This window comes from Caloenas nicobarica, chromosome 19, assembly GCF_036013445.1.
Source record: "Caloenas nicobarica isolate bCalNic1 chromosome 19, bCalNic1.hap1, whole genome shotgun sequence".
Classification (NCBI taxonomy): domain Eukaryota; kingdom Metazoa; phylum Chordata; class Aves; order Columbiformes; family Columbidae; genus Caloenas; species Caloenas nicobarica.
In genome coordinates, this window is record NC_088263.1 from 4,066,448 (window position 1) to 4,088,147 (window position 21,700).

At 47.8% G+C, this 21,700-nt stretch overlaps 1 protein-coding gene across 1 annotated transcript in view; it reads left to right on the plus strand.

Annotated features, from left to right (window-relative positions):
* Positions 1–21,700, plus strand: part of PAPPA (pappalysin 1) — a 175,912-nt gene extending 154,212 nt beyond the window's left edge. The window contains exons 20-22 of the mRNA XM_065648566.1: positions 5,143–5,214; positions 9,071–9,169; positions 21,593–21,700. Of these exons, the coding sequence (XP_065504638.1) occupies positions 5,143–5,214; positions 9,071–9,169; positions 21,593–21,700 (279 nt within the window). The remainder of the gene's footprint in view (positions 1–5,142; positions 5,215–9,070; positions 9,170–21,592) is intronic.

Below are 21,700 nucleotides of genomic sequence, written 5' to 3' on the forward strand. Positions count from 1 at the left end.
GAACCTAAGTCCACAGAATATGACAAGCTTGCAGTGTCCTTCCCAGCTTCCCATTCACTCCGGACACCGAGATTATCTTACTGCCTAAGCCTAGGCTTTGCCACGTTTCTGGCACAAAACATAAAGAAAAGCCCTATCTCTGTTTTAGGGGCTATTTCTCACTGGCCCTTTCCCGAGTGCTAGACTTTCAAGTGGTTTTGTAATTCGTGGTGAAATAAAGTGACAGCTTCCCTCCTGTTCTCTGCTGTGCTCCTTCGTTTATTGATGCGAGTACGCAGAGGGAGCTGTAACGAGTTTTATACCTGCAGGTCTCTGGAGGGCTCATTAGGCAGCAGGGAAAACATAAAGTAGTGAAGGGGGAGATGAGGGGAGTGAGGGATTGAGGAGAAATGGCTTCCAAGAGTACAATGGTAAATAAGACCTTTCCTGCCCTGCTGGTGAGGATCTTGCAAGAGCTTTAGGCTGTTAGCAGGTATGAGTTTGGCCCCACAAACACTTTGTGACTAGAGGATGAGATTTGGGCTTGAAAACTTGTGTTGGGGGATGGAGCCTTTTGGACATGAGCGGGATGATGCTGAGACTTGCCGGAGGGGATTTTTCTTTTTGGTAGGTGTAAAACATCCATCTTATTCAGCTCTCCAGAGGAGGGGATGTCACCCACAGGGGTGCCGCTGGGGGAAACGCTGCTGGTGGCACCGGGGAGACCCTGGAGAGACGGGACTGGGATGCCTTAGGGAAAGGTCCCCGTGGCAATGCGTTGTGTATCATCATTAATAATCTGTGTCTCTATTTACAATCGGCGACAGCTTGCTGTTGTGCCATACGAGTAAAGCAAGCAGCTGGTTGCATTTACACGGCAAGTCTTCGTGGGTCTCGGAGTACTCGAGTGACGCAAAGGAAACACTTGTAGTTACTCAATTTCAGGCACAAGCAATGTACAAATGAGTGCAGTGTGAGGAGCGGATAAAGGTAGGGCTGATCTGTGGAGCTTACCTTTGAGAGAACAGGCACAGATAAAACACAGGGAGAGCCAGCAAGAAAAAAAAAATATCGTGTGTGGCTGCTCAAGCAACAGCTGTTATGGAAGGAAAGTAGGAAGAGGGAAACGTCCCTCCTCTGGGATTTGTTTAGAGCTGTGCAAATCTCTTGATTTTTCGGTTCGCTGGAAGTTCTGTCAAATTTAAAAAAAAAATATGTTTTCTCTTAATCAAAGTGACTTTTTTGTTGTTGTGATTTTTGGTGAACCAAGAAATTGGAGAAAAACCCATGTTGGTTTGAACATAACATTTAATTTCCAAGGATTTTTTAAAAACTTTTTGCTTAGTGAAAATGAAAAAAAACCTTAGAAATTAGATGTCCTCTCAAAGGAACAACAAGAACAGATATTTCATTTCAAAAAATGCCTAAATATTACTGCGTTTTTCAGAATTGCTTTAGGCTGAGTTGCTTTGTTGGGTCTGAGACAGTTTGCCGAAATCAGTGCAAGATCCGAGTTTGTCTTCCAAATCAGAAAAAAAAATCACCTGGACTCTTGCATGTGTCTGTTGTTCTGCAGGGAGCTGTGTTCAGAGCAACCATCGCTGTTCCCACAATTTCCCATTTACCGTGCGTTTGCAGGGGGCAGCGAGCTGTGGAAGACACCTATAGATAGAGCTGCCAAGACTATGCAGGCAGCGGAGAGAAAAAAGGGGAATATCTCAGAAAGACACCTTGGCAGCTCTTTCTCATTGACTTGCAGAGAAACAGGGCAGACATCTCATTTCTTAGGTTGTCTGTGCTTGGGTCCTCGCCTTTGTGCTGAGCAGGATCAGGCCAAATACTGTGCAAGCAGGTGCATGCCTGGGACAGCCTTGAAAAGGTGGGTGTGCCCGGCTGAGCGCGGCCGTGGCCCCTCCGCACTGCCCTGCTGCTGCCAACGTGTTTTCCCATGTGCACCACAAGCCCTGGGATCTTTGGTTGCCCAGAAGTCAGTAATGAAAATTCTTAAATACTCGCCTATTCCTTTAAGCCTTGCAGTTTTCCTCCTTCCTTCCCCTCTCCCCTTTCTGTGAGTGTTGGGCTCATTTTGCAGGTGGGGAAACTGAGTCACAGAGTGACGAAGCGACTCCTTGCAGTGTGGCAGCTCAGCACCCGGGAAGGCAAGAGTTTCCACCCCATCTGTAGCTACAGGAAGGAACAGACACCAAGTGCCAGGTCTCCCCTCCCTTGGCAGCAGGATCTGATCCTTTCACCACCACCACATTAAGCCCACGGTTAATTGTCATGTTCATTTAGTGCCTGAGGAGAGAGTTGGCTGAGACCAGTAGATGCCAGTCCCTGGGCTTTAGCCCTGGGGGACACTTGACCCATCTAAGGTGGAGAAGAGTTCTCTACCGGCCTCTCCTGGGGAAACCTAATCCCCTCTGCAGCCCGCAAATAGTTGACATCGTTGTGTTAGTCCCACCACGGGAGGGAAGCGCCGTGACTGAAGGCATTAGGTCTTCCCTCACAAGGAGAAAATGACAGCTTGCTTTGCTTTCTTGGCTCTTTGTTACCTACTGTGGGAGCGCATCCCAGCTTCCTCTCCCTTCGCAGCAGACGGAGTCACAGCCACCAAACCGCAGATGTGGCTGGATGGCGTTTCTGGGATGGGGACAGGACCGAAGTCAATACACGTGGCTGCGCAGCGCGGCCGGGCGGGAGGGCAGTTGTGCTGCAGAAGCCGATGCGCGAGGGGAGCCGGGGCCATGAGGGTGGCATATGTCACTGCAGCGGCTTGGAGCACGTGGTGACACAGGGAAGGGATGGGGCTCGCAGAGGCAGCAGCCAGATGGGCTTTATCCCCTGGCACATGTTGGATGTGGTACTTCCATCCACCTCTTACTGCATCCTTTGTTGGCCTTGTGAACTGCAGGGGACATTCAGGCTTGACATGAGGAAGAAATTGTTGGCCCTGAGGGTGGTGAGAGCCTGGCCCAGGTTGGCCAGAGAGGTGGTGGCTGAACCATCCCTGGAGACATCCCAGGCCAGGCTGGACGGGGCTCTGAGCAACCTGAGCTGGTGCAGATGTCCCTGCTCATGGCAGGGGGGGCACTGGGGGAGCTGGGAAGGGCCCTTCAACCCAAACTATTCTATGATTCTATGATTCTACAAGTTCACCTTCCTTTCTGTGCGCACTGATGTGCAGGTGCCACTCAAGGGCAGTGAGAGTGTCCCACTGACCCAGTGACTAATCTAGCACAAGGTCAACCGGCTTTTCTACCCTATGGAGAGTGGCCCGGGGCTGCATGCCCTTGCTGGAGGCTGTCAAGCCCAAGACTCTGCAGCCCTTGGAAATGAGGATGACCTTGAGTGAGAGCTCCAAGGAGAGCTGTGTCCTAACAGAGACTTCCCCTTCTGTCTGTTCCTCTAAGGGAGGGTGGTGGGTTTTTAATGCTGGGAGGATCAGGAAAGTAGTCAGTGCATCTTCTGCGAGGGATTGTTCTCACTGGGAAATCTCCTGGTTTAAGAGCCTGTTTCAGGGATATTCAGCTCCTTTTGTTCACTCCTTGTGCTCATGCACGTTCACGCATATTGAGAGTTTTGTAAATATTGATGGTTCTTACCAGGGGAATGTGAGATGCTCTTTGGAAGTGCACTTCTACTTATTGTCTGGCTGGCCTTGGATATGGAAAGCAAATGCCTGAGTTTTTCTACTTGGGTTTAATTCTTGGGTTCAAATGCTCTTGAACTGCTTCTTTTACTCTCCCCCCTCCCGCTCTGTTGACTGGCCTTGTTTATTTTGAAACCCAGAAAAATTTCCGTTCTTTTTCCTCTGAAGTGCAGTAAACAGAAAAAAAAAAAAAAAAAAAAAAAAGAAAGAGAATCTCACCATTTGTGGCAGGCAACAGCCTGGAAATCTCCAGCTGTCTGTCAAGAGCGCGCTGGGGGAACGTCTGACACCGCAGGGCCCCCGCACCTTGCAGCCTCCCTCCCGGGGAATAAACAACGTGTCCCCCCCTCGCCCGGCCGCTTCTCGGCTCACACAGACGGGCCCTGTTGCGAGGCAGGTGGGGCAAGCCGGGCTTGACTAATAGTGGAAAATCCGAGAGCATCGGAAAGATAAACAACCCAAGTCAGATAGTATAAAAGTCCTTTTTCTAGCACACGCCAGGTAAGCCTCAAATGACAGAAACTGTAAAAACATGCTGAGGTTCCCCTGCAGATGGATTAAATTAGCCCTCAAATAAACAGGGGAAGGGATGGCTCGCTTGTCAGGTCTTCCCAAATGTTAATCTTTTCCTTCCCCAGGCCTCCATCCGACCCCGACCCCTGTCTTGGGGTGAGTCCCTACGTGTTTGTCTTGCCCAACTGTTCATTGTAGTGTTCCATCCATGGACGATAACTCAAAATGAACATCCTGGTGAAGGGACGGCAGTCCTGTCTCCTAGACCTCCATGGTATTGAATCACCATCTCTGTTGAGTGGCTGAACTTTTCATCCACTCTTAAAGTCTACGTTTCCATGTCTACAGGCAAACAGTGGCTGTCCTGGGTGTGTCATCATTGAGTAGCCTGGTCATCATTTTTACCCAAATCTAGGCACTCCAACTTTTTTCTTCAAGAAAATCTATAAACAGAGTTGCTACAGAAATTATTATAAAGCTCATAAAATGTAGCAGATGATGCTGTCCTATCTGGGGGTTATTCTGGAGGTGTGTAGTGGGAGGTACTTTTATTTAAGACGGTGCAAAAAATTATCCAAATGTCCACCTTTAGCTGTTACCATCTTCAAGAAGAACAGGTATGATGGCTAGTGAAAGACAGGAATGCTTTGCAGCACCAAAGAAATTCCTAAAATGTCTCCCCCCCTACCCAAGAGCAAGACAGTGGACCTGTGCCTTTGCCTTTCCCTGCCATGTTCCCCCACCATGAGTGAAATATTGGACATGACATTTTAGGAGAACCTTAAATATTATTTTAATCTCAAATGTTCTGTTATTGCAAGTGTCAAGTCCAACACTTCTTGTAAATACCTGGAGGACAGCCAGGTCCTGAGAACACAAGAGGTGTTAGGAACTGAACTTCATTGGTTAAGTACAGGAGAGCCATAGGAGCCAGCACACTGACTTTCTGTATACTGATTTCTTTGTCTTAACCTGTTCTTTTTTCTTCTTCTCTCCAGAGCATTGTCTGTACAGCGGGACTCAAGTGGTACCCTCATCCTTCCCTGATTCATTGTGTCAAAGGCTGCGAGGTGAGCTTTACCTTAGCTCAGGTGGTCCGTGCTTGCTCTCCTAAATGTGATGGTAACAGTCACTGCGGTTACGTGGGCTGTAAATGCTGTTTTTCAAGTGGGGCAAATAGGCTTTTGTCCTGGCTATCCTATCAAACTGACTCTGCTGGTCTCCATCAGGTCTGACAATCAATGGTGAAATTGGCGGTTTTCTTAGACCGACGGTTGGGTGACTCTCACAGGAGTTTTAAACGATCAAGTAGCTCAACAATATTGGTAGACTGTCAGAATTTCCCAGAATCTGGGAATTTCTGGGAAGTTGCAAAAACCTTCAGTTGTTTTCCCTTGATTCAAACTTCTTAGCAGAGGACCAATTCTTTCCAAGGCCAGCTAGGCTTTGGGCATTGGTGTGTGCAGGTAAAGTTCAGGAAAGCCAGAGGCAGAAATGATCCCACTGGGTGGACAGCACAGCTGGACAGAGAGCAATTCACACATCGCTCCACTGCCCACCTCTGTCTAAGCCAGAAAAAAAATCAGAAAAATGCAGTTACATTTCAGCTGTGATACATGTTTTAAGTCTTTTGTGTTATTTGAAAAAAACCCACAATTATTGTGAAGGATGTTGTTTCTGCTGGCAACAGTCTTTGAAAAACCTGGGCAGTCTTACGATGTTTCCAGTGGTTAAACGGGACTGGAGCACCTCTCCCTGGGTCATGGCGCTCATGCAGTTTCTTGAGCCTCTCACCCATGTCAAGAAGTCAATCTCCGTGGTACCTCTGTAGGGCTGGGAAGCTTCGTGCCCGTTTTAGCCATGGGGTAGCTCACAGGCAGAGAGAGAAATGGCTGCTGTCGTTACATGGATGGGCAGTGGAAAAGTCATGTCTTGACCCCCCATCTCTTGACTTTCTGCAGCACTCACTGTGCTCTCAGCACCCAGTAACTCAATTTTATAAGTGCATTGAAGTTATTTGCCTGAAGTGGCAGAACATGGCACAGAATTCCTAAATCTGACACGAAACTCTAGACCACATTGCTGCGCGACGTGATTTGTCTTGAAGTGAAAGACAGGTTTCCTTCGCATACAAATGTTGGGCCCAAGAGGGTAATAACTCTCCAACAATGTGGTAGTTTCTGTCTAGTTGTTCCCTAAATGAAAAGCATTCTGCTGTCAGTGCTTTGAATGTCAGAAGCCATCTCACACGTTGCATTCATGCAGGCTGGCTGGGCGCCCCTATTCTCCAAAGAGAGCTAAAATCACATCCCGCGACCATTAAGAAATGCCATTCAGGTGCTGATGCACCATTGGGTGTCCATTCTCCTGCTGTTTGAGGATAGTTGTTACTGAGGCAAACTTTGCCATGATGTCATAATTTACCAGAAGCCATTATTCCTGACATGCTTTTTCTCAGCATTTTCTTCGCTTCCATCATTGTTAATTGCCAGACCCCTCGGCATCAACAGGAACTTTCTCCTTTTCATCATTCACTCAGCAGTGTCACTGCATTGCAATCTATCATCTTGGAAGGCTTTGCCCAGGCAATTGATAATGGCCTTTAGCATCACTTTTAGAGCCTGATGCTTTGGGCCAGAGCTTGTTCCCGGGTTTTAAGATTTCAGAAGAAATGCCATCTTCACCAAGCCTTTTTTTGCAACTACGGAAACAAGGACTAATAAGTCAGTAGGTCAATAATACTGGGCCATTAAGCTGATACCATCCCTCATGTATTAATAGCTGTAGCATCAGGGAGGGTTCCCTGAACAGAAGGCTGCGAGTGGGGACATTGTTTTACTCTTGGCGATCACAGTGGTAACCCAGACTGCTCCTGCAATGTGATTTTTTGTCGCTCCCTAGTGGCAGGAATAGAAGTTTATGAGTCAACCCCGTACTTACAAGCAGCTAATTTAGGTGTTTCAGTAGAAAACTGGTCCCCCTGGACTACCTATATGGTCCTCCAAAAATATAGGAGCACTAAGATATGCATGAAGAGCTATGGAGACCTCACCTCCACAGCCAAGCTTCCAAGGTCTCCCAAATGAGAACTTTGGTACCAAATCAGAATACATGTAATTTGTCCTAGTCGTCTTCTCCAAAGAGGAGAAGAACGTGTACCAGTACAAGTAAAACGCAAATTCTTCTACAGGTTTATTTTATAGATTTTCCAGTGTTCGTAGGTGTAGGGTACAGGCATAGGCATGGAAAATTAAAGACAAGTCTTTCTTGACAAGCAGGCACAGCCAGGCAATACGAGGGAAACATGGAGAAGCCTACAAAATTTCCTGGGAGATTGGGCAAAGTTCACGTTTTTCAATATGACCAGGTTGGCGTAAAAATATCTCTCTCTGTCTACATATAAATCATTCCCTTTTAACTCTTAGCATATTAATTAAATTGAAAGGGTGTTTGCATGTCAAAGTCTTTGCCTGTATAAAATAAGTTAATCTCTGTGGAAGTCAATGGCATTAAGACAGTTTACAGGGATAGGAGCCTCACCCTGTAGCTCTGATTTCCTTGTCAGCATTTGTAGTATTTGCGTGTAGCTAAACAAGTGACGTGCAGTGAGTCAGTCACCTCCTGGAAATCCTGCTCTGGAACAAAATTGCCATCATTGCCTGGATTTCCTACACCATGAAAGAAATATCTGAATTTGCAAAACATCAGCAGTGCAAGCCGGTGTCTGCACCACTCCATGGGATCCATTTCAATACTGATGAGCACGGCCACGGCTCTGCTTTGGGAGAGCAGGGCAAGATCTCATGGCTGCTTCCTCAGGTACCTGTCATCAGGGAAACGCTGGTACTGCAGATGGTGCAAAATCCTCCCAGGAAAACTCCATGAGCCTCTCCACCCACTCTGCAATGATGCCTTCTTGTAGGAAAGTCCCTGGTTTCTTTTTCTCACTGCAGGATAAATTAATTTTCCAAAGAGCAAATAAAATGGGAATGGCCCCATGAGCCTGTGCATGTAAGAAGTGTTACAGGGATATGACTGTGCTCTCTGCTGGGCATCCTTTTTTCTGGGCTTTCGGAGCTGCCTGAGTTTCTCATTCCTGGCATGGGCCTTTTTTAGCATCAGGCACAGTTTTGACTCCCAAGAAAGACTTTTGTACCTGCAGACCAAGAGGGCTCCAACATGTAATGAAAAACCAGACCTCAAGGCTTTTCTTCAGAATCATGATTGTCATCCAGGTCCTGTGCCACACACAGACTGGTGAGCACATTGCACAGACTAGTGACCACATTTTCTTTTTCAAGGTGATATATGAATTTTATTTAATAACTCTCCACAACGTCCCTCTGAATAATTGCTGCTATCCAGCTCTGAGCTGTGGAGCAGAGGGAGATTAAGTGTCATGGCCAAGGTCGCATGTAGTCATTGCTGGTCGGAGAACAAGAGCACACGGTCCCTGTGCGGAGCTCTTTGTGATATGTTTTGTGCCCTCAACGCCGACACTTGTTGCATAGTTGGGAGAGCTGTGGTGGAAAGTACAGCTATTAAAAGCAAGCCAGTTTTGCTGCTATACATAACTCCTTCTTATCCCACATAGTTTTGGAAGGTTATCTTAAAATTATCAAAAGGTGCCACAATTTTAGATGCCTTGATGCTGTCTCTGGGCCTACTCAGATTAATATTCCTGAAGCATCATCTTATGTGGGATGCGAAAAGCCATCAAGGGCTCATTTCCCTTCCATCTAATGTCCTTTTATTTCTGTCTGCTTTGAAAAGAGAGGGGAATAATTATCTCTTGCATTTCAGGGCAGTTGGTAATGTAACAAACTATACGGCTTCTTCAAGTCTTGGTGTTTTTCTTCTGACATATTGTTACATGTTTTATCTATGTCCATGTTCTCAGTTGTCTTCTGCTTTTGCCTTCATCAGCCTTTCATGGGGGACAACTACTGTGACTCGATCAACAACCGAGCCTTCTGCAACTATGATGGTGGGGACTGCTGTGCCTCAACAGTCAAGACCAAAAAGGTAGGGATGCCCTTTCGTCTTTTCACTGGGAATTCTTTGGTGAGTGCTGCTTTGTGCCTGGAAAAATTCTATTTTTGCTGGAATCAGGGTGTCCAAGGTCTCAGTAGGGCCTCAGTCCAAGCACCAGTTCACCAGGGGCACTGTGTTCTTGTTGGGTCATTTTGAAGTTCTCTCTCAATGCGTTTCCCATCACAACCTGCCTTATACCTGTGCAAGGCAGGTTCTTAAATAAAGTAGTTCGAGGCATTCGTTCATTCTTATTGTAAATAAACCTTGGTTTCTCTGTAGGCAAAGGCTGGCTGCCTCCAAAACCCTGGGGCATGTACATCAGAAAAGCTGCACCTGCAGCTCAGGAGACCTTCACACACAAACACTGAGAAGGGGATATTTGCCTGTCCTGATATCCACCCTCAGTGCTCCAAAGGGAAACGAAAGGTTAGGGGTCATTAAGAGAAGAACAGAGAGCAAAAGGAAAGTGTTGTTGCAGGTCTGTATTTGGATCCATGTTTACCCACCTGTGTATGGCTCGCTGACCGTCTCAGCTCCAAAATGATGGAGCGGGACAGAGAGGGGTGTGGGGATGGGCAGAGATGTGAAATATCTTCTGCACAGAGACCACAGAGACTAGGACCTGCAAATCTTGCAAAAGAGACAGTGGGCATGGTTAGTGGCAGAGATTTATGAAAACATTATTTAATGCGGGGAGAATGTTGAGGAAAATAAAATCTACTGTTTCTTATCACACAGCAATGAGGGGGTGAAATGGTAATTACTGGGAAGCAGGATCCAAGCAAGTGAAAGAAAGTGCTCATTCACACAATGTGTGTTGGAATGATAGGATGCATTGCCACAGAGTATTATTAAGAACAAAAATATATTTGCGGTCAAAAAGAAAATAGGCGTGTTCGTGGAGGTTATCTCTGTTAGTGGCTGTTAAACATTGCTATCTGGATGCAGTTTCTGTCTCAGGAACATCTAAACCATGTCAATGCTTGTGCCCAGGGAAGGATCCCTCCACGCATCTCCCTGCTTTTATGCTTCTTTAACACTCGTTTCTGGCTCTGTTAGAGACAGTGACTGGGGCGATGGAGCTTGTGGTTTGAAGCAGTGCAACATCTCGTGTGTTTCTGACCAGGATAGATTTTGAACTTGTTTCCCAAAAAAAGGAAAGAAAATTTTAGCCTCTGCCATGTGAGATTTTTACCTTATCTTCAAGATGTGAGTGTAGATCAGAATGGAAATCCAGCTATGTTAAGTAACAAAACTTGAGCTTAGGCTCAGCATAAGACATTTTCCATTTCACCCACGTGAGGATGAAGGTCCTCTCTACCGCCGCCGAGGGACTGAGGACCTCTCTGCAGGGAACAGCCGTCTCTGAGACAGCTTTGGCTGGAGGTGTCTTTTCCTTGGTTCAGCCAAAGATCTCCTACCAGTACAGTGCTGTGGATTGTCTCTGGCCCAACTGGGAACACTGGGGAAGGGAAGTGGATGTGTCTTGGCAAGTGGAAGGAGTTTGTTTCTCCACTGGGGAAGAGCTAAGGGAAGAGGTAGTTTTCCTAAATGTGCTTTTTTGGACAAATTTCCCCCTGTATTGCTGTATTTCTTTTGCGAGTGTCCCTGCAAGCCACACGCTGGGAAGGAAGTGCAGGCAGGTGAGCTTCTCCGTTCCCCAAAAGTGGAACAGGGCATGGAGAGCCCGTACGGGGCTCCTTGCTGAGAAACTACCGCAGAGACAAACTGGGTGACAGGCAGCGGCTCATCCTCAGTGTCATCTCCAAGAAGAGATTCCTATCTCTGGCTGATTTTCCGCCGAGGAGCAGCCCAAGGGCAGGCATAGTTTGCTCGTTGGCTTCTGCTGGGAGGGCAGAGCTGGAAGTGCCCGGTAGCTCAGCATGGTGTAGGTCTTGTCCTCCTCCAACAGCCTGCCTGGTAAACTTTATCTCACTCCTCCAGGCTTGAGAGCAAGGGATGAAAGATCCCAAGAGATGCCAGAGGAATGAAGTGAGGTGGCTGGGAGGGGACCGACCCAAACCAGCCCCATCAAGACAGGAGCTAAGGGCACAACGCATTGCTGGGGTGGGGGCGGGACTGAAACACAAGGGATGTGAGTGTTGAATGAAGGGGGAGAGGGGTAGGATTAAGGTTTGGGAGCAGAATTTATTGCTGGGCAGGGAGTTGAGACAGAGTGGGATCTGCACAGAGTTGTGAGCGCTTACCCACCAGGCGAGTATCTGCTGCTTCACTGCCACCCAGAAACGAAGCGACCACCCAAGAGGGGGAAAGAGTTTTGTAGCCCAGTTGGTTACTGGTTTCTGTGCTAAAACTGCCCGATGCAAAGGGCAAGTGGCTCAGAGACAGGCAGCTGGTCACAACGTCTGATGCATTTCCCCTATGGAAAGGGAGGTCTTGTAGCTTTTTGGACGTAAGTCTGCTTTTACTGACTTCGTTGGGAGCTGTACCTTAGTGACCAGGGGAATTACACTTGCTCTAGTTTGTATTTTAGAAACCTCCATCCTAGAGATCGCACGGTTTGAGGGCTGAACCACAGAGCCCATCGTTTCCTCGGCACACATCCTGCTTCCAAAAGCTTCTCCTCTCTCCCAAAACACCAACAACATCCCAGGAGCTGACCAAGGCGCTCGGCAGGAGTGAGAAAACCACCTTCTCCTTGGGCCTTCCATGCCAAAAGCAAGATGCTAAGCCCCACTTTATTACATTTATAGGGTAAAAGGGGGAATAATAACCCAGCCGGTGGGGCCACGGCGTCAAAACCGAAGAGGTGGCTCTGCCTGCAGAGCGGCCGCCGGCACCTGCGGCTGCAGCCGTGGGGTCGCGGGTCTCGGCTCGGCGAGTTATTTTCCCGTCTGAGGCCTTTGACTGGGACCAGATTTCAGGGCAGGCTGTTCAAATACAGCCCTGCCTTTGAAGGGGTTTTATGAGTGGAGCGTTACAGGAGATATTCCAAAGGGAAAAACAATGAAAGGTGAGGGAAAAGGGAGCTGAATAAAAATACTCCGCATACCAAATCCTTCCAGCACAGTTTGCCACCTACTTAAAAAGGCACAGTTTTAAAATACACATTGGGTGTAAAAGCCAGAAACCTGGAGGAGACATGGCGGGGGGGCGGTAAGTCCAGCTCTGTTAATTCCAATACCAGATGAGGTTGTATTTTCATAGGGTTGTAGAAAGAGCAAGACACATGAAAGAGAGTGCTGTGCTCCTTTTCTTTCAGGGTTACATACTATGTGGCAGAAGTGTCAGTCTTTTAAAGCCCCTGCAAGTTTACCCATAAATGTCTAACATTTATGCAACACCTGTTTTTCTCCCAAAACGTCACAGGACATTTTACAAGCTTTAGATTTATCATCTTTTCACTGTTGCAGCCATTGCTGAGGTGACACATGGTTCACATTTAACAGAACATAGCAACTCCACACATTATTTTAGGAAAGGGCTGAAGATTAACATTGCATCATGTGAAGATTCAGGAGTTAACAGTCGAGTAAGAGCTGGCTTCAGATCTTTAATGTCCACAAACTGTCAAGACTCGAGTTTCAGTGCAATCCCACTACCCTCCCAAAAGCACTTTCGGCTACACACAATGCTGTGAATGAGGCTGCTTGAAAGCAAAATTATTCAACCCATATTCACCTTAATTCTGAGCCCTCTTAACATGGGATTTTGCACACTCCTGTTTTGTGGCCCTGAAAATGCACAAGAGAACTCCACCGCAGCATTCACTTAGGTCATGTTTTTCCCTTTGCATGTGAGCATTAGCAGCAAATGACCTTGTGCATTTCTGCAGTGAGAGGGGAACAGAGCGGTGTGACTTATCTGACCAACCGCCGGCTAATCAGCACTGCTACTTAGATAGGAAATAATGAGTATTTGCCCTGCACTATTCACGATCAGGCTAGAGAGCTTAAAAGAAATCGTTAAAGACCTCTTTTGAATGCTACAAATGGCAGCGAATAAATTCGGTCATATTCTGGGCATAAATTCGAGGCAACTGCAGTCAGCAAGCGGGGAAAAAAGAGACATTCATCAGCTTAATTATTTGTTGTGCGCTAATTGAGCAGCGTGGCCTCGCAGCGGGCGAGAAGCCAGGGCTGGCGCAGGGACCGTGCCACCCAAGGAAGGAAGGCCGCAGGTCCTGGGGTGCCCGATGTCACAGCCCCGGGCAGGGGGTTGCAGCGGGAGCCGGGGCTGGCGCAGGGTTTGCGGCCGGGACAGAGGATGGGGCTGCACTGCTTGCTGCTCGCCCTGTGCATGACCCAGGAGCAGCTTTGAGAGACAGGAAGGCCATTGCCGGCCAACCTCCAAGGGAGAGAAAGCTTCTGTTGCGTATCTGGAGGGGATAAAGTCTTCCGTGAAGGACAAAGCAAAATCCCATCTCCTTTTAATCTTCCTCCCCTCCTGACCCAGCACAAGTCGCCAGCTCCCTTCTGCCTGGCTGCTCTAGGAAGCTGCTTCTTGCTTTGTATCCTGCCACAGATAAAAGACGACACTATTTTTTTAGAAAACATTAAATACATGACACTGCTAAAGTGAGAAAAATAAATAACCTGGGCATAACTGGCTGTCTCTGGGCCGCCTGCAAGGAACTCCTGGGGTGTGTGGCATTGCAGGGACGGAGGCTCTGGCTATTTCTTTCTGATTCATTTCAGGAAATCTTCTTTCCAGCCACCGTTCTTCAGTTCTTTTATCTTCCCCTTCCCTTTTACAAGTTTTGCCTGGACAAGGCTGTCTAGAAAGGCCTTGGAGAAATCAGAAATGTCTCTCTTTAGGCTCTGCTTATGTACTTCGTTCCAGACCCGGATTGCAGGTTTGCTTAGTTGAAGATCCTGCAGCCCAGTCCCTGCAAATATACATACATAGAATTTACCGTTTTAAAATTCTCCTAACTTAAATAATTTGAAAGGGCAAACTTTTATCTGTCTTTCCTCTCTGCCTTTCCTTTTCATCACATAAGGAGTAAACCTACTGCTCCCGTGAGAAAAACCTGTCTCATTCAGTTATCACTTGGGTTTTCCCTCAACGGCTTTGCCCCATAGCACTTAGAAAAGAAAAAGAAAAATGGTCCTGGCAAAAATTCCTATCTCAAATGCCGCCCCTTCAGCCTCTTGACATTTCTGTCCAACACCTTGGAGAGGAAAACCAGCAAGTGTCTCAGCGGAAAACAAATGAGGACTTGCAGTAGATACAGGACTGTGTGGGATTCATCCAAAGCTTTGCTTATCTACAAGATAGGTAAGTTATCAAAACCTCTTCAGAGACTTTATGGCCGAGAATTCAAGGCCTAAAGAAAGGAGCTTTGAACTGAGGGGCTAATGCTGGCTCCAGCAGGGATTTCCAAAGCCTCCCTGTCTCCCTGGGAAGGGGGGTCTGCTGCACTCCTACCCCCAAGAAAACTGAAATAACCACTTCTCAGCATTTTGGAGAAATAACTGCCTTCTCCCAGCTCTCTTAACTGCAGCACAGACCTGTCTTAGGGAATCTCAGGTCTTGCTCCATTGGCAGAACGTGATTTTAAGGCAGTTCATGCAATTACCAGCCTAAGTGACCACTCTGAGGAAATTCTGCTTCTCCAGAAGAGCTGATGTTCCTGCCATGATGCTCCCAACAACTTAAACGTCCCCAGCTGGGTGTGTTTGTCATCTCTGTAATTAGCTGGCTAGATACAATGAACGGTGGGTGAGAAGGAAGGAAGGAAGGAAAGAAGGACGGACGGACACAATGTAGAGCTTTGCTTCACGTCGCTGAGCGCTGCTGCGGGCTCCAAGCGCGATGGGTCACCCAGGTATGTGGGTGAACTCACCCATGCGCTGCTGGCCGCAGCCATGTGAGGAGCGTTTTCAGTCATGGTTGGGATGGAAGCTTATTTTGGGGCTCAGAGCTTGGTTTCGTAATCGTTCAGGGAGGCTTTCCAGGCGGGGTTAAATTAAAAGCAGTGATGGTAGTAGCACATGTTGCCTCTCCCAAGAGAACGTTCTTGGCTTCAGAGACGTGGGGCTTCCCACAACATACAGCGTTCCCAGGGGACGTGCTGGTGGAGGGTGTTTGCTTTGCTATCCGACCTCACTTCATTAGCAAGTGTTACAAAAAACAGCGAACAAACCTTCCCTGCTCCACAGCCAGCTATTTGGCCTCTGGGTGGTCTGGCTCCTATTAAATCTTTGGTGATTACTTAGACTAATTACATTCATGTTTGCACAATCAGTAGCACGAGGGTAGGAAGTGCAGCTGATTGCTGAGCAACTGAGCTCCGTGTGGTTTGGCAAAGAGGCTCCCCCATTCCCCGCAGCGGGGGATGCGGGGATCTGTGCGGGCTGGGCTTTCCCGGGGATCCCCGCTGGCTTTGGGCCATCCCGCTTCCACCCATTCTGGTGAGGCTGCTCCCGATTTATACCCAACGGAGAGAGAGGAGCATCTGGTGGGTTCAGCTGAGCTTACGTCTTGTTACACCAGGCTTGCTGGCTTCAGTGGGGGAAAAGCCCGGCTTGTGCGAGGCAGTTAACAAAAATTCGAGCCTTTAAAACTGTTATATGTTGCCTGTAAAGGAGGTTTCCTGCAAGCTTCATCTTCGCCTTTCCCAGGCCCTCCAGAGCCGTGCTCTAGGTGTGAACCTGCATACCGGCCACCGGAGTCAAAAGGGGGCTCGCTCTTGTTCCCTTATCTCAAAACAGCCCTGGTGACCTAAATGCTGAAAACCACTGAGAAGACTCTTACAAGATGCATTTTTGTCCCATAAGGGCCTTGTCAGGGAACAAAATACTCCCCGTTGTTTGAGCTGCGAGGGTCTGGGGAGGCGCAGGGCCGCGACACTCAGCACGGGCTGCCAGGCTTATCTGGACACGCCGCACTCGCCCGCGGGGCCTCCGTCTGCAGTGGGGCCTTCAGATTTCCAGTGAGGCTTGTCTGGGAGATTTCGCAAACACTTCAGGGCTGAACTCTAACAACATGCTGTTTCCCAGCACCTTGCAGCCCTCCTCCTCTGCTTCCCCCTGCCTCCAACCCGGGCCCTTCCCTGGGTCTGATCCTGCCTGTGCTGGTGCTGCTGTGAACCAGCCCCACGTGCGCCGGGTGGGACGTACGACCGGGTCAACCTGATACGAGCCTGTGCGAGGGATGAGCTCCAACTCTTTGCAGAACTGTTTCCCATCCCTCCCTGTACCTGTCTGGGATTTCTCCTGTCAACATTCCTGCCGGTCCCCTGTAGACTGGCCTTTCTCAGCAGGGATCTGTCTTGGGATGTCACCAGCCTCTTTAGATAGGTGCCGTGTAGCGAGGATTTGTGGCCTCTCATTCATTTCATGACCCGGATCCTAATTCTGCACCCGGCTGTTGTATCATTGTCTTTGTTCCCATAGTCGAGAGCATGGCATCAAGGACAAATGCCACCCTGTTTCCAAGAGGAAGCTTGGGTTTTATCCAAGGTCTCATCGCTTGGCGTGGGAGAGGATGCTTAGGGCTCCCATAGCTTTGTGGAGAATGGAATCATAGAATCATTTTGGTTGGAAAAGACCTTTAAGATCATCGTGTCGAACTGTTAACACTGGTATTAAACCATGTCCTGAAGAACCTCATCTCTGCATCATCTGTTCAACCCCTCCAGGGACGGTGACTCCACCACTGCCCTGCGCAGCCTGTTCCAAAGCCTGACAGCCCTTTGGGGAAGAAATTGTTCCCAATATCCAATCTAAACCTCGGCTGGTGCAACTTGAGGCCATTTCCTCTCATCCTTGTTACTTGGGGAAGTATGGATTCACACACTGCACAGCATGGGTGGTGAGTTGGTCAGGGTGGAGGTGTCTCAGATCTCCTGTGGTTACACCCCAGGTGTTGGTTCTAGCCTCCTGCCTGGCCCATAAGCCTACACCTGCTGCAATTGCTCCTTTAGGTTCAGGGCAGGATGTGTCATACAGTACATGCTCCTGGGGTGAGGGATGTGGTTTAGGTTCTGTCCCTTTTCCCTTGAAGATAGATAGGTCTGCGGTCCAGTGTGGTTCAGGTGTGACCCACACTGTGACTCCGTTCTAGATCAGCTCCAGGATGTGTGTGTGATTAGGGGGGGTGTGTGTAGGCATGTAGAGCTGTGTTCTTCAGTTATGCCTTTTTCAACCTATTTTGTTTAGTCGGAGGAGACCATACCCTGCATTACTTCATCAAATGACCAAGCCAGGCCTCAAGCTTAATTTTTACTTTTTTCTCCCTGCCCTCATAGATATTAACCAGGTTTTCTACAAGGGGAGATAGATGTAGGTGAAATGCAGGACTTGGCAAGTAGAAGGAAGAAGAGCCCATTCTTTAACACTGGCTATAAAATGGGTATATCTGGAAATTTCAGTACAGGTCATATATCCTGTTAATGAGCTAGGCTTTCACAGACCTATTTAAAAAGAAAAGCAGCAGTTAATCTTCGAGTATGTATATCTGGGCTCCACACCTAAATGGGCTATCATTCAGAAAAAGGTTCAGCATTTATTATTTCTAGCACATCCAGCAGCTTTATTCATGCCTCTGTGCTCCAGAGCTATGACTGTACCAGCTCAAGGCAGCAGACAGTCCTTCTTCTAAAGGAGTTTTATGGTTTCTCTGAGTTGGGTACTTGTGACAATCCTGGTAGATGCTGTGTGTGGGTTAGATTCCCTAAATACCTGTGGAAATCAAGTCTATGGGGAACTCAAATGTGTATTTGTTCTAGATGTTGTTTAAAGTGGAAACCCTGTATTACTGCTAAGTGTTTGGAGAGTTTTGTCTTGTGTAGTGTGACTGTGGCTGTGCTCATTACCCATAGAAATTGCTGCCTTTTCACATAATAGAAAACTGATCTCTGGAGCTCACTGCCATAAGACAAAACAATTCATCTATCATCTGGACAATAGCACTGTAAAAATCAAATTGCATTAAAAATCCTCTGTAAGGGACATAAAGTGAATAAGGCTAATCTGATCAGGAAGAAACCCTCTTATACTTGGGCTACCCACTGCTGTGACTGCTGCTGAGCCACGAAACTGGCCCAGAGAGAAAGCTCCTGCTCTTCTGTCCATGACCGCTGTTAGGAGAGCAGAGGGTTTCTAGGGGACAACACATGGCAAGAGATTTCTTCTGGTTCTTCTCTAGTGGCCCCCTCTTCCCAGAAATTGGCTGCAATGTCATAGCGATCCAGTCTCTTTGGTGCACCATTTGTTCAGGTTGCTCCGGTGCTGAGCACACACGGTGATTGGTAAGAAAGCAAAGCGGGGGACTCAGAAGGAGAAATGGGAGTAGAGGGCATGAAAACATAGGCAGCTTCACAGCAACATCAAACTCATTCCCGTTGGGGTTTCTAAGGCTGCTATTTAGATTGGATATTGGGAAAAATTTCTTCCCGGAAAGGGCTGTTGGGCATTGGAACAGGCTGCCCAGGGCAGTGGTGGAGTCACCATCCCTGGAGGGGTTGAACAGACAGAGATGAGGTTCTCAGAGACATGGGTTAGTGCCAGGATTGGGTTAACAGGTGGACTCGATGGTCTTGAGGGTCTTTTCCAACCAAAATGGTTCTGTGATTCTATGATTCTGTTTCAGCACAGCCCACAGAGTAGGTTAAGAGAACGTGAGCTGCTGGTTTGGAAACACAGTCATGCTGGGCTTTCACTCTTGGCTCTGATGTTTCTGTAAGTGAAATGGCAAAATTTTGGGGATCTCGGTGCCTGCAAGGCGTTTCACTGCCCCACTGGTTCAGGGACCACAGCAGAGGAAAAGCGCAGCAGGATGTCACTGTACTGAAATGCCTGAGTTGGGTCTGTGGTTGTCCTGGGTTCAAGGCAAAATGTGAGTCCACCTTCTCTGTGAGCCTGTCTCTCTCCTTTGAATGCAGGGGCCACGTAATTGTCTTTGTTAGACTGTTACAGACGAACACAGCGAATCCAGCCAGGAAGAGGGAAAAGCTTGATCAAGACAAATGAAAGAATCAGGTTCCCAGGTCTCGCCTCCAACCAGTAGCTTTGTTGTACAACAGGGAGGATTTTTTAAGTCAAAATCATTGCCAAATCCAGATTGAACTGAATGATTCAGGATGAAAAATAAAAATAGGAGAAAACTCCAGACATATTTAGACATTTTGTTTGAGCGTTTTCTAACTGAAATAAGTTTTTATTTCAAGATATAACTTTTGCTCCAAAATAATCTCTTTTATTTGTATGTCTTGGAGGGAAAGGTCAAACCTGAACTATAGCAGATAGTCTAAGCCATAATGTTTTCTTCTACAATTAACAAAAATGTCTTTTTTTAAAAAAAATTATCTTTCCTTTTTTCTTTTCCAGTGTTTTAATTCAGTCATTAAACAATCCCTCCTAAGCCTCCTCCCCAAACCCCATTGTTTGCAGACTTCTCTGCTTTCCTGTCTAAGAATATTCATAGCAGTGTGATATAAGACAGTCCTCTGGCTGGCTTCTGTTGGATCAAGTGACCCTTAAGCTCCTATTGTTTTCTGCAGTTTATGAACTTCTTTAGTTTCCAATTATTTGAATTCATTCGCTTTTAACTTTTTGGACTTTCTCTTCTCTTTGCAACCTCCACATTTGCACAGTTGTAGAGTCAGATTATTCACTGGTTGGTTATTTAGCTTGTAAGTCTTAAGGCCATGGCTCAATGGAGAGTCACCACCCGATTCTACCTGGAGGGTCAGGTCTTCTGGGAATGAAGTCAAAGGCAAGAGGAGGAGGCTCTCTAAACTCTGATTTGGTGTTGAGCATTGGCTATTTAATGTCTCTGTCAGCTTGTCCCTGCCTTAGGCTCCCCCCGTTGTGAAATGAAGATCCACAGCCCTGTATCCCGCTCTTGTGTGCGTCAGGAGAAAGGCACTCTGGAGATGGACACGCAGGGACACGTATGGAAGGTTGAGATGGAAATGACGGCTATGTGTTCACGCACAGCGCTTGGTCCACATTCCTAGATTATACGTAGGGAACAGGCAGACCTGGGCTTCATAGCCTGCAGAAAAGTGCTTATGAAAAAGAGCAAAAATGTGGCAGCGAAGCCAAGGGAAGCAGACGGAGCGCGCGCGTGCAGCCCTCGCCGGGAACGTTTGAACAGGTGGTGGCTCTGTCTTGGAAGGAGGGTAAAGGAGGGGAATGAGGTCATTTTCTCAGCCTGTGCAGATGGGAGAAATTATTTGGAATTCACTTCAGGGCAAGCGAGACACTGTTCTATTGCCACCCCCTTTTCTTTATGTAAATACTATGATGCAATAGGCCAAAATCAAATCCTGCTAGCCAGGCACTGCAGGCTATTGTTTCAGCTCTTTCCCACCCTTCTCCAGAGAGATCATGTACAGATGACAGATCAGGCACGTAGCAGTCTCTCACTTGCATTCCTTTCCTGTTCCTCTGTGCCCATTAGCTGCATCTCTTGACCTTTAATACAGCAGGTATCTAGAGAAGTCTCTCTGCTGTATTGCAGCTTCACCGATCTGCTGGGGAGTGTTTGATTCAGTTCCTGCCCTGAGGAGTTGAAAACCAAGACCATTCAGAGAATCACAGAATATTTTGGGTTGAAGGGCCCTTCCTAGCTCCCCCAGTGCCCCCCCTGCCATGAGCAGGGACATCTGCACCAGCTCAGGTTGCTCAGAGCCCCGTCCAGCCTGGCCTGGGATGTCTCCAGGGATGGTTCAGCCACCACCTCTCTGGCCAACCTGGGCCAGGCTCTCACCACCCTCAGGGGCAACAATTTCTTCCTCACGTCCAGCCTGAATCTCCCCTCTTTCATCTTAAAACCAACACCCATGTCCTATTGTAACAGGCCCTGCTAAAAAGTCTGTCCCTGTCTTTCTTGTAGTTAAATGCACGAATGGACTTACACATGGCAGCAGCACCCAAGCCATAGGGCACTGCTGCAAAGTGGTTTCGTCAAAACCCCCAGTCTGGAGGTGGATAGGAGTGCTATGAGGAGGCTGGAGTTGGAACCTGCCGGACCCAGTCATGTTTGGTGATCATTTGAGTTGGTCATGTGAAGTGAGGGGTGTGTAACTTTGCTATCATTTCTAGTTTTTGGGGTAAGGATAGCTTTTCAGAAAAGTTGATAATCCAAGCATCGTGGTAAGTACCCCAAAACGCCCCAGAGTTGCCTAAGAAGTACATGTTTCCCCAACCAGCTATATTCATGTGCCTGATGTGAAGGGAGTATCTGCTGACCAGTAACTGCATGAGTTGAACAGGCTCTTTATGCTTTTCACAGCCCCTCATGGACAGGTAGCTCACCTGAGGCCTCAGTGCACCACCAGCTCAGCAATAAAATAAATCACAGAAAAACAAAACAAAACAAACCACAGGTGAAAGCTGTAGCTGATCTCTGAAGATATCACCCCAGAGGTCTTGTTTGTTCTCGGGGTGCTGTAGGTGCATTCTGTCCCTCAGATCTTTGTGTCTTCTGTTTCCTTGCCAGGTTACTCCCTTCCCTATGTCCTGTGACCTACAAGGAGAGTGTGCTTGCCGGGACCCCAACGCCCAAGAGCACAATCAGAAGGACCTCCGTGGCTTCAGTCTTGGGTAA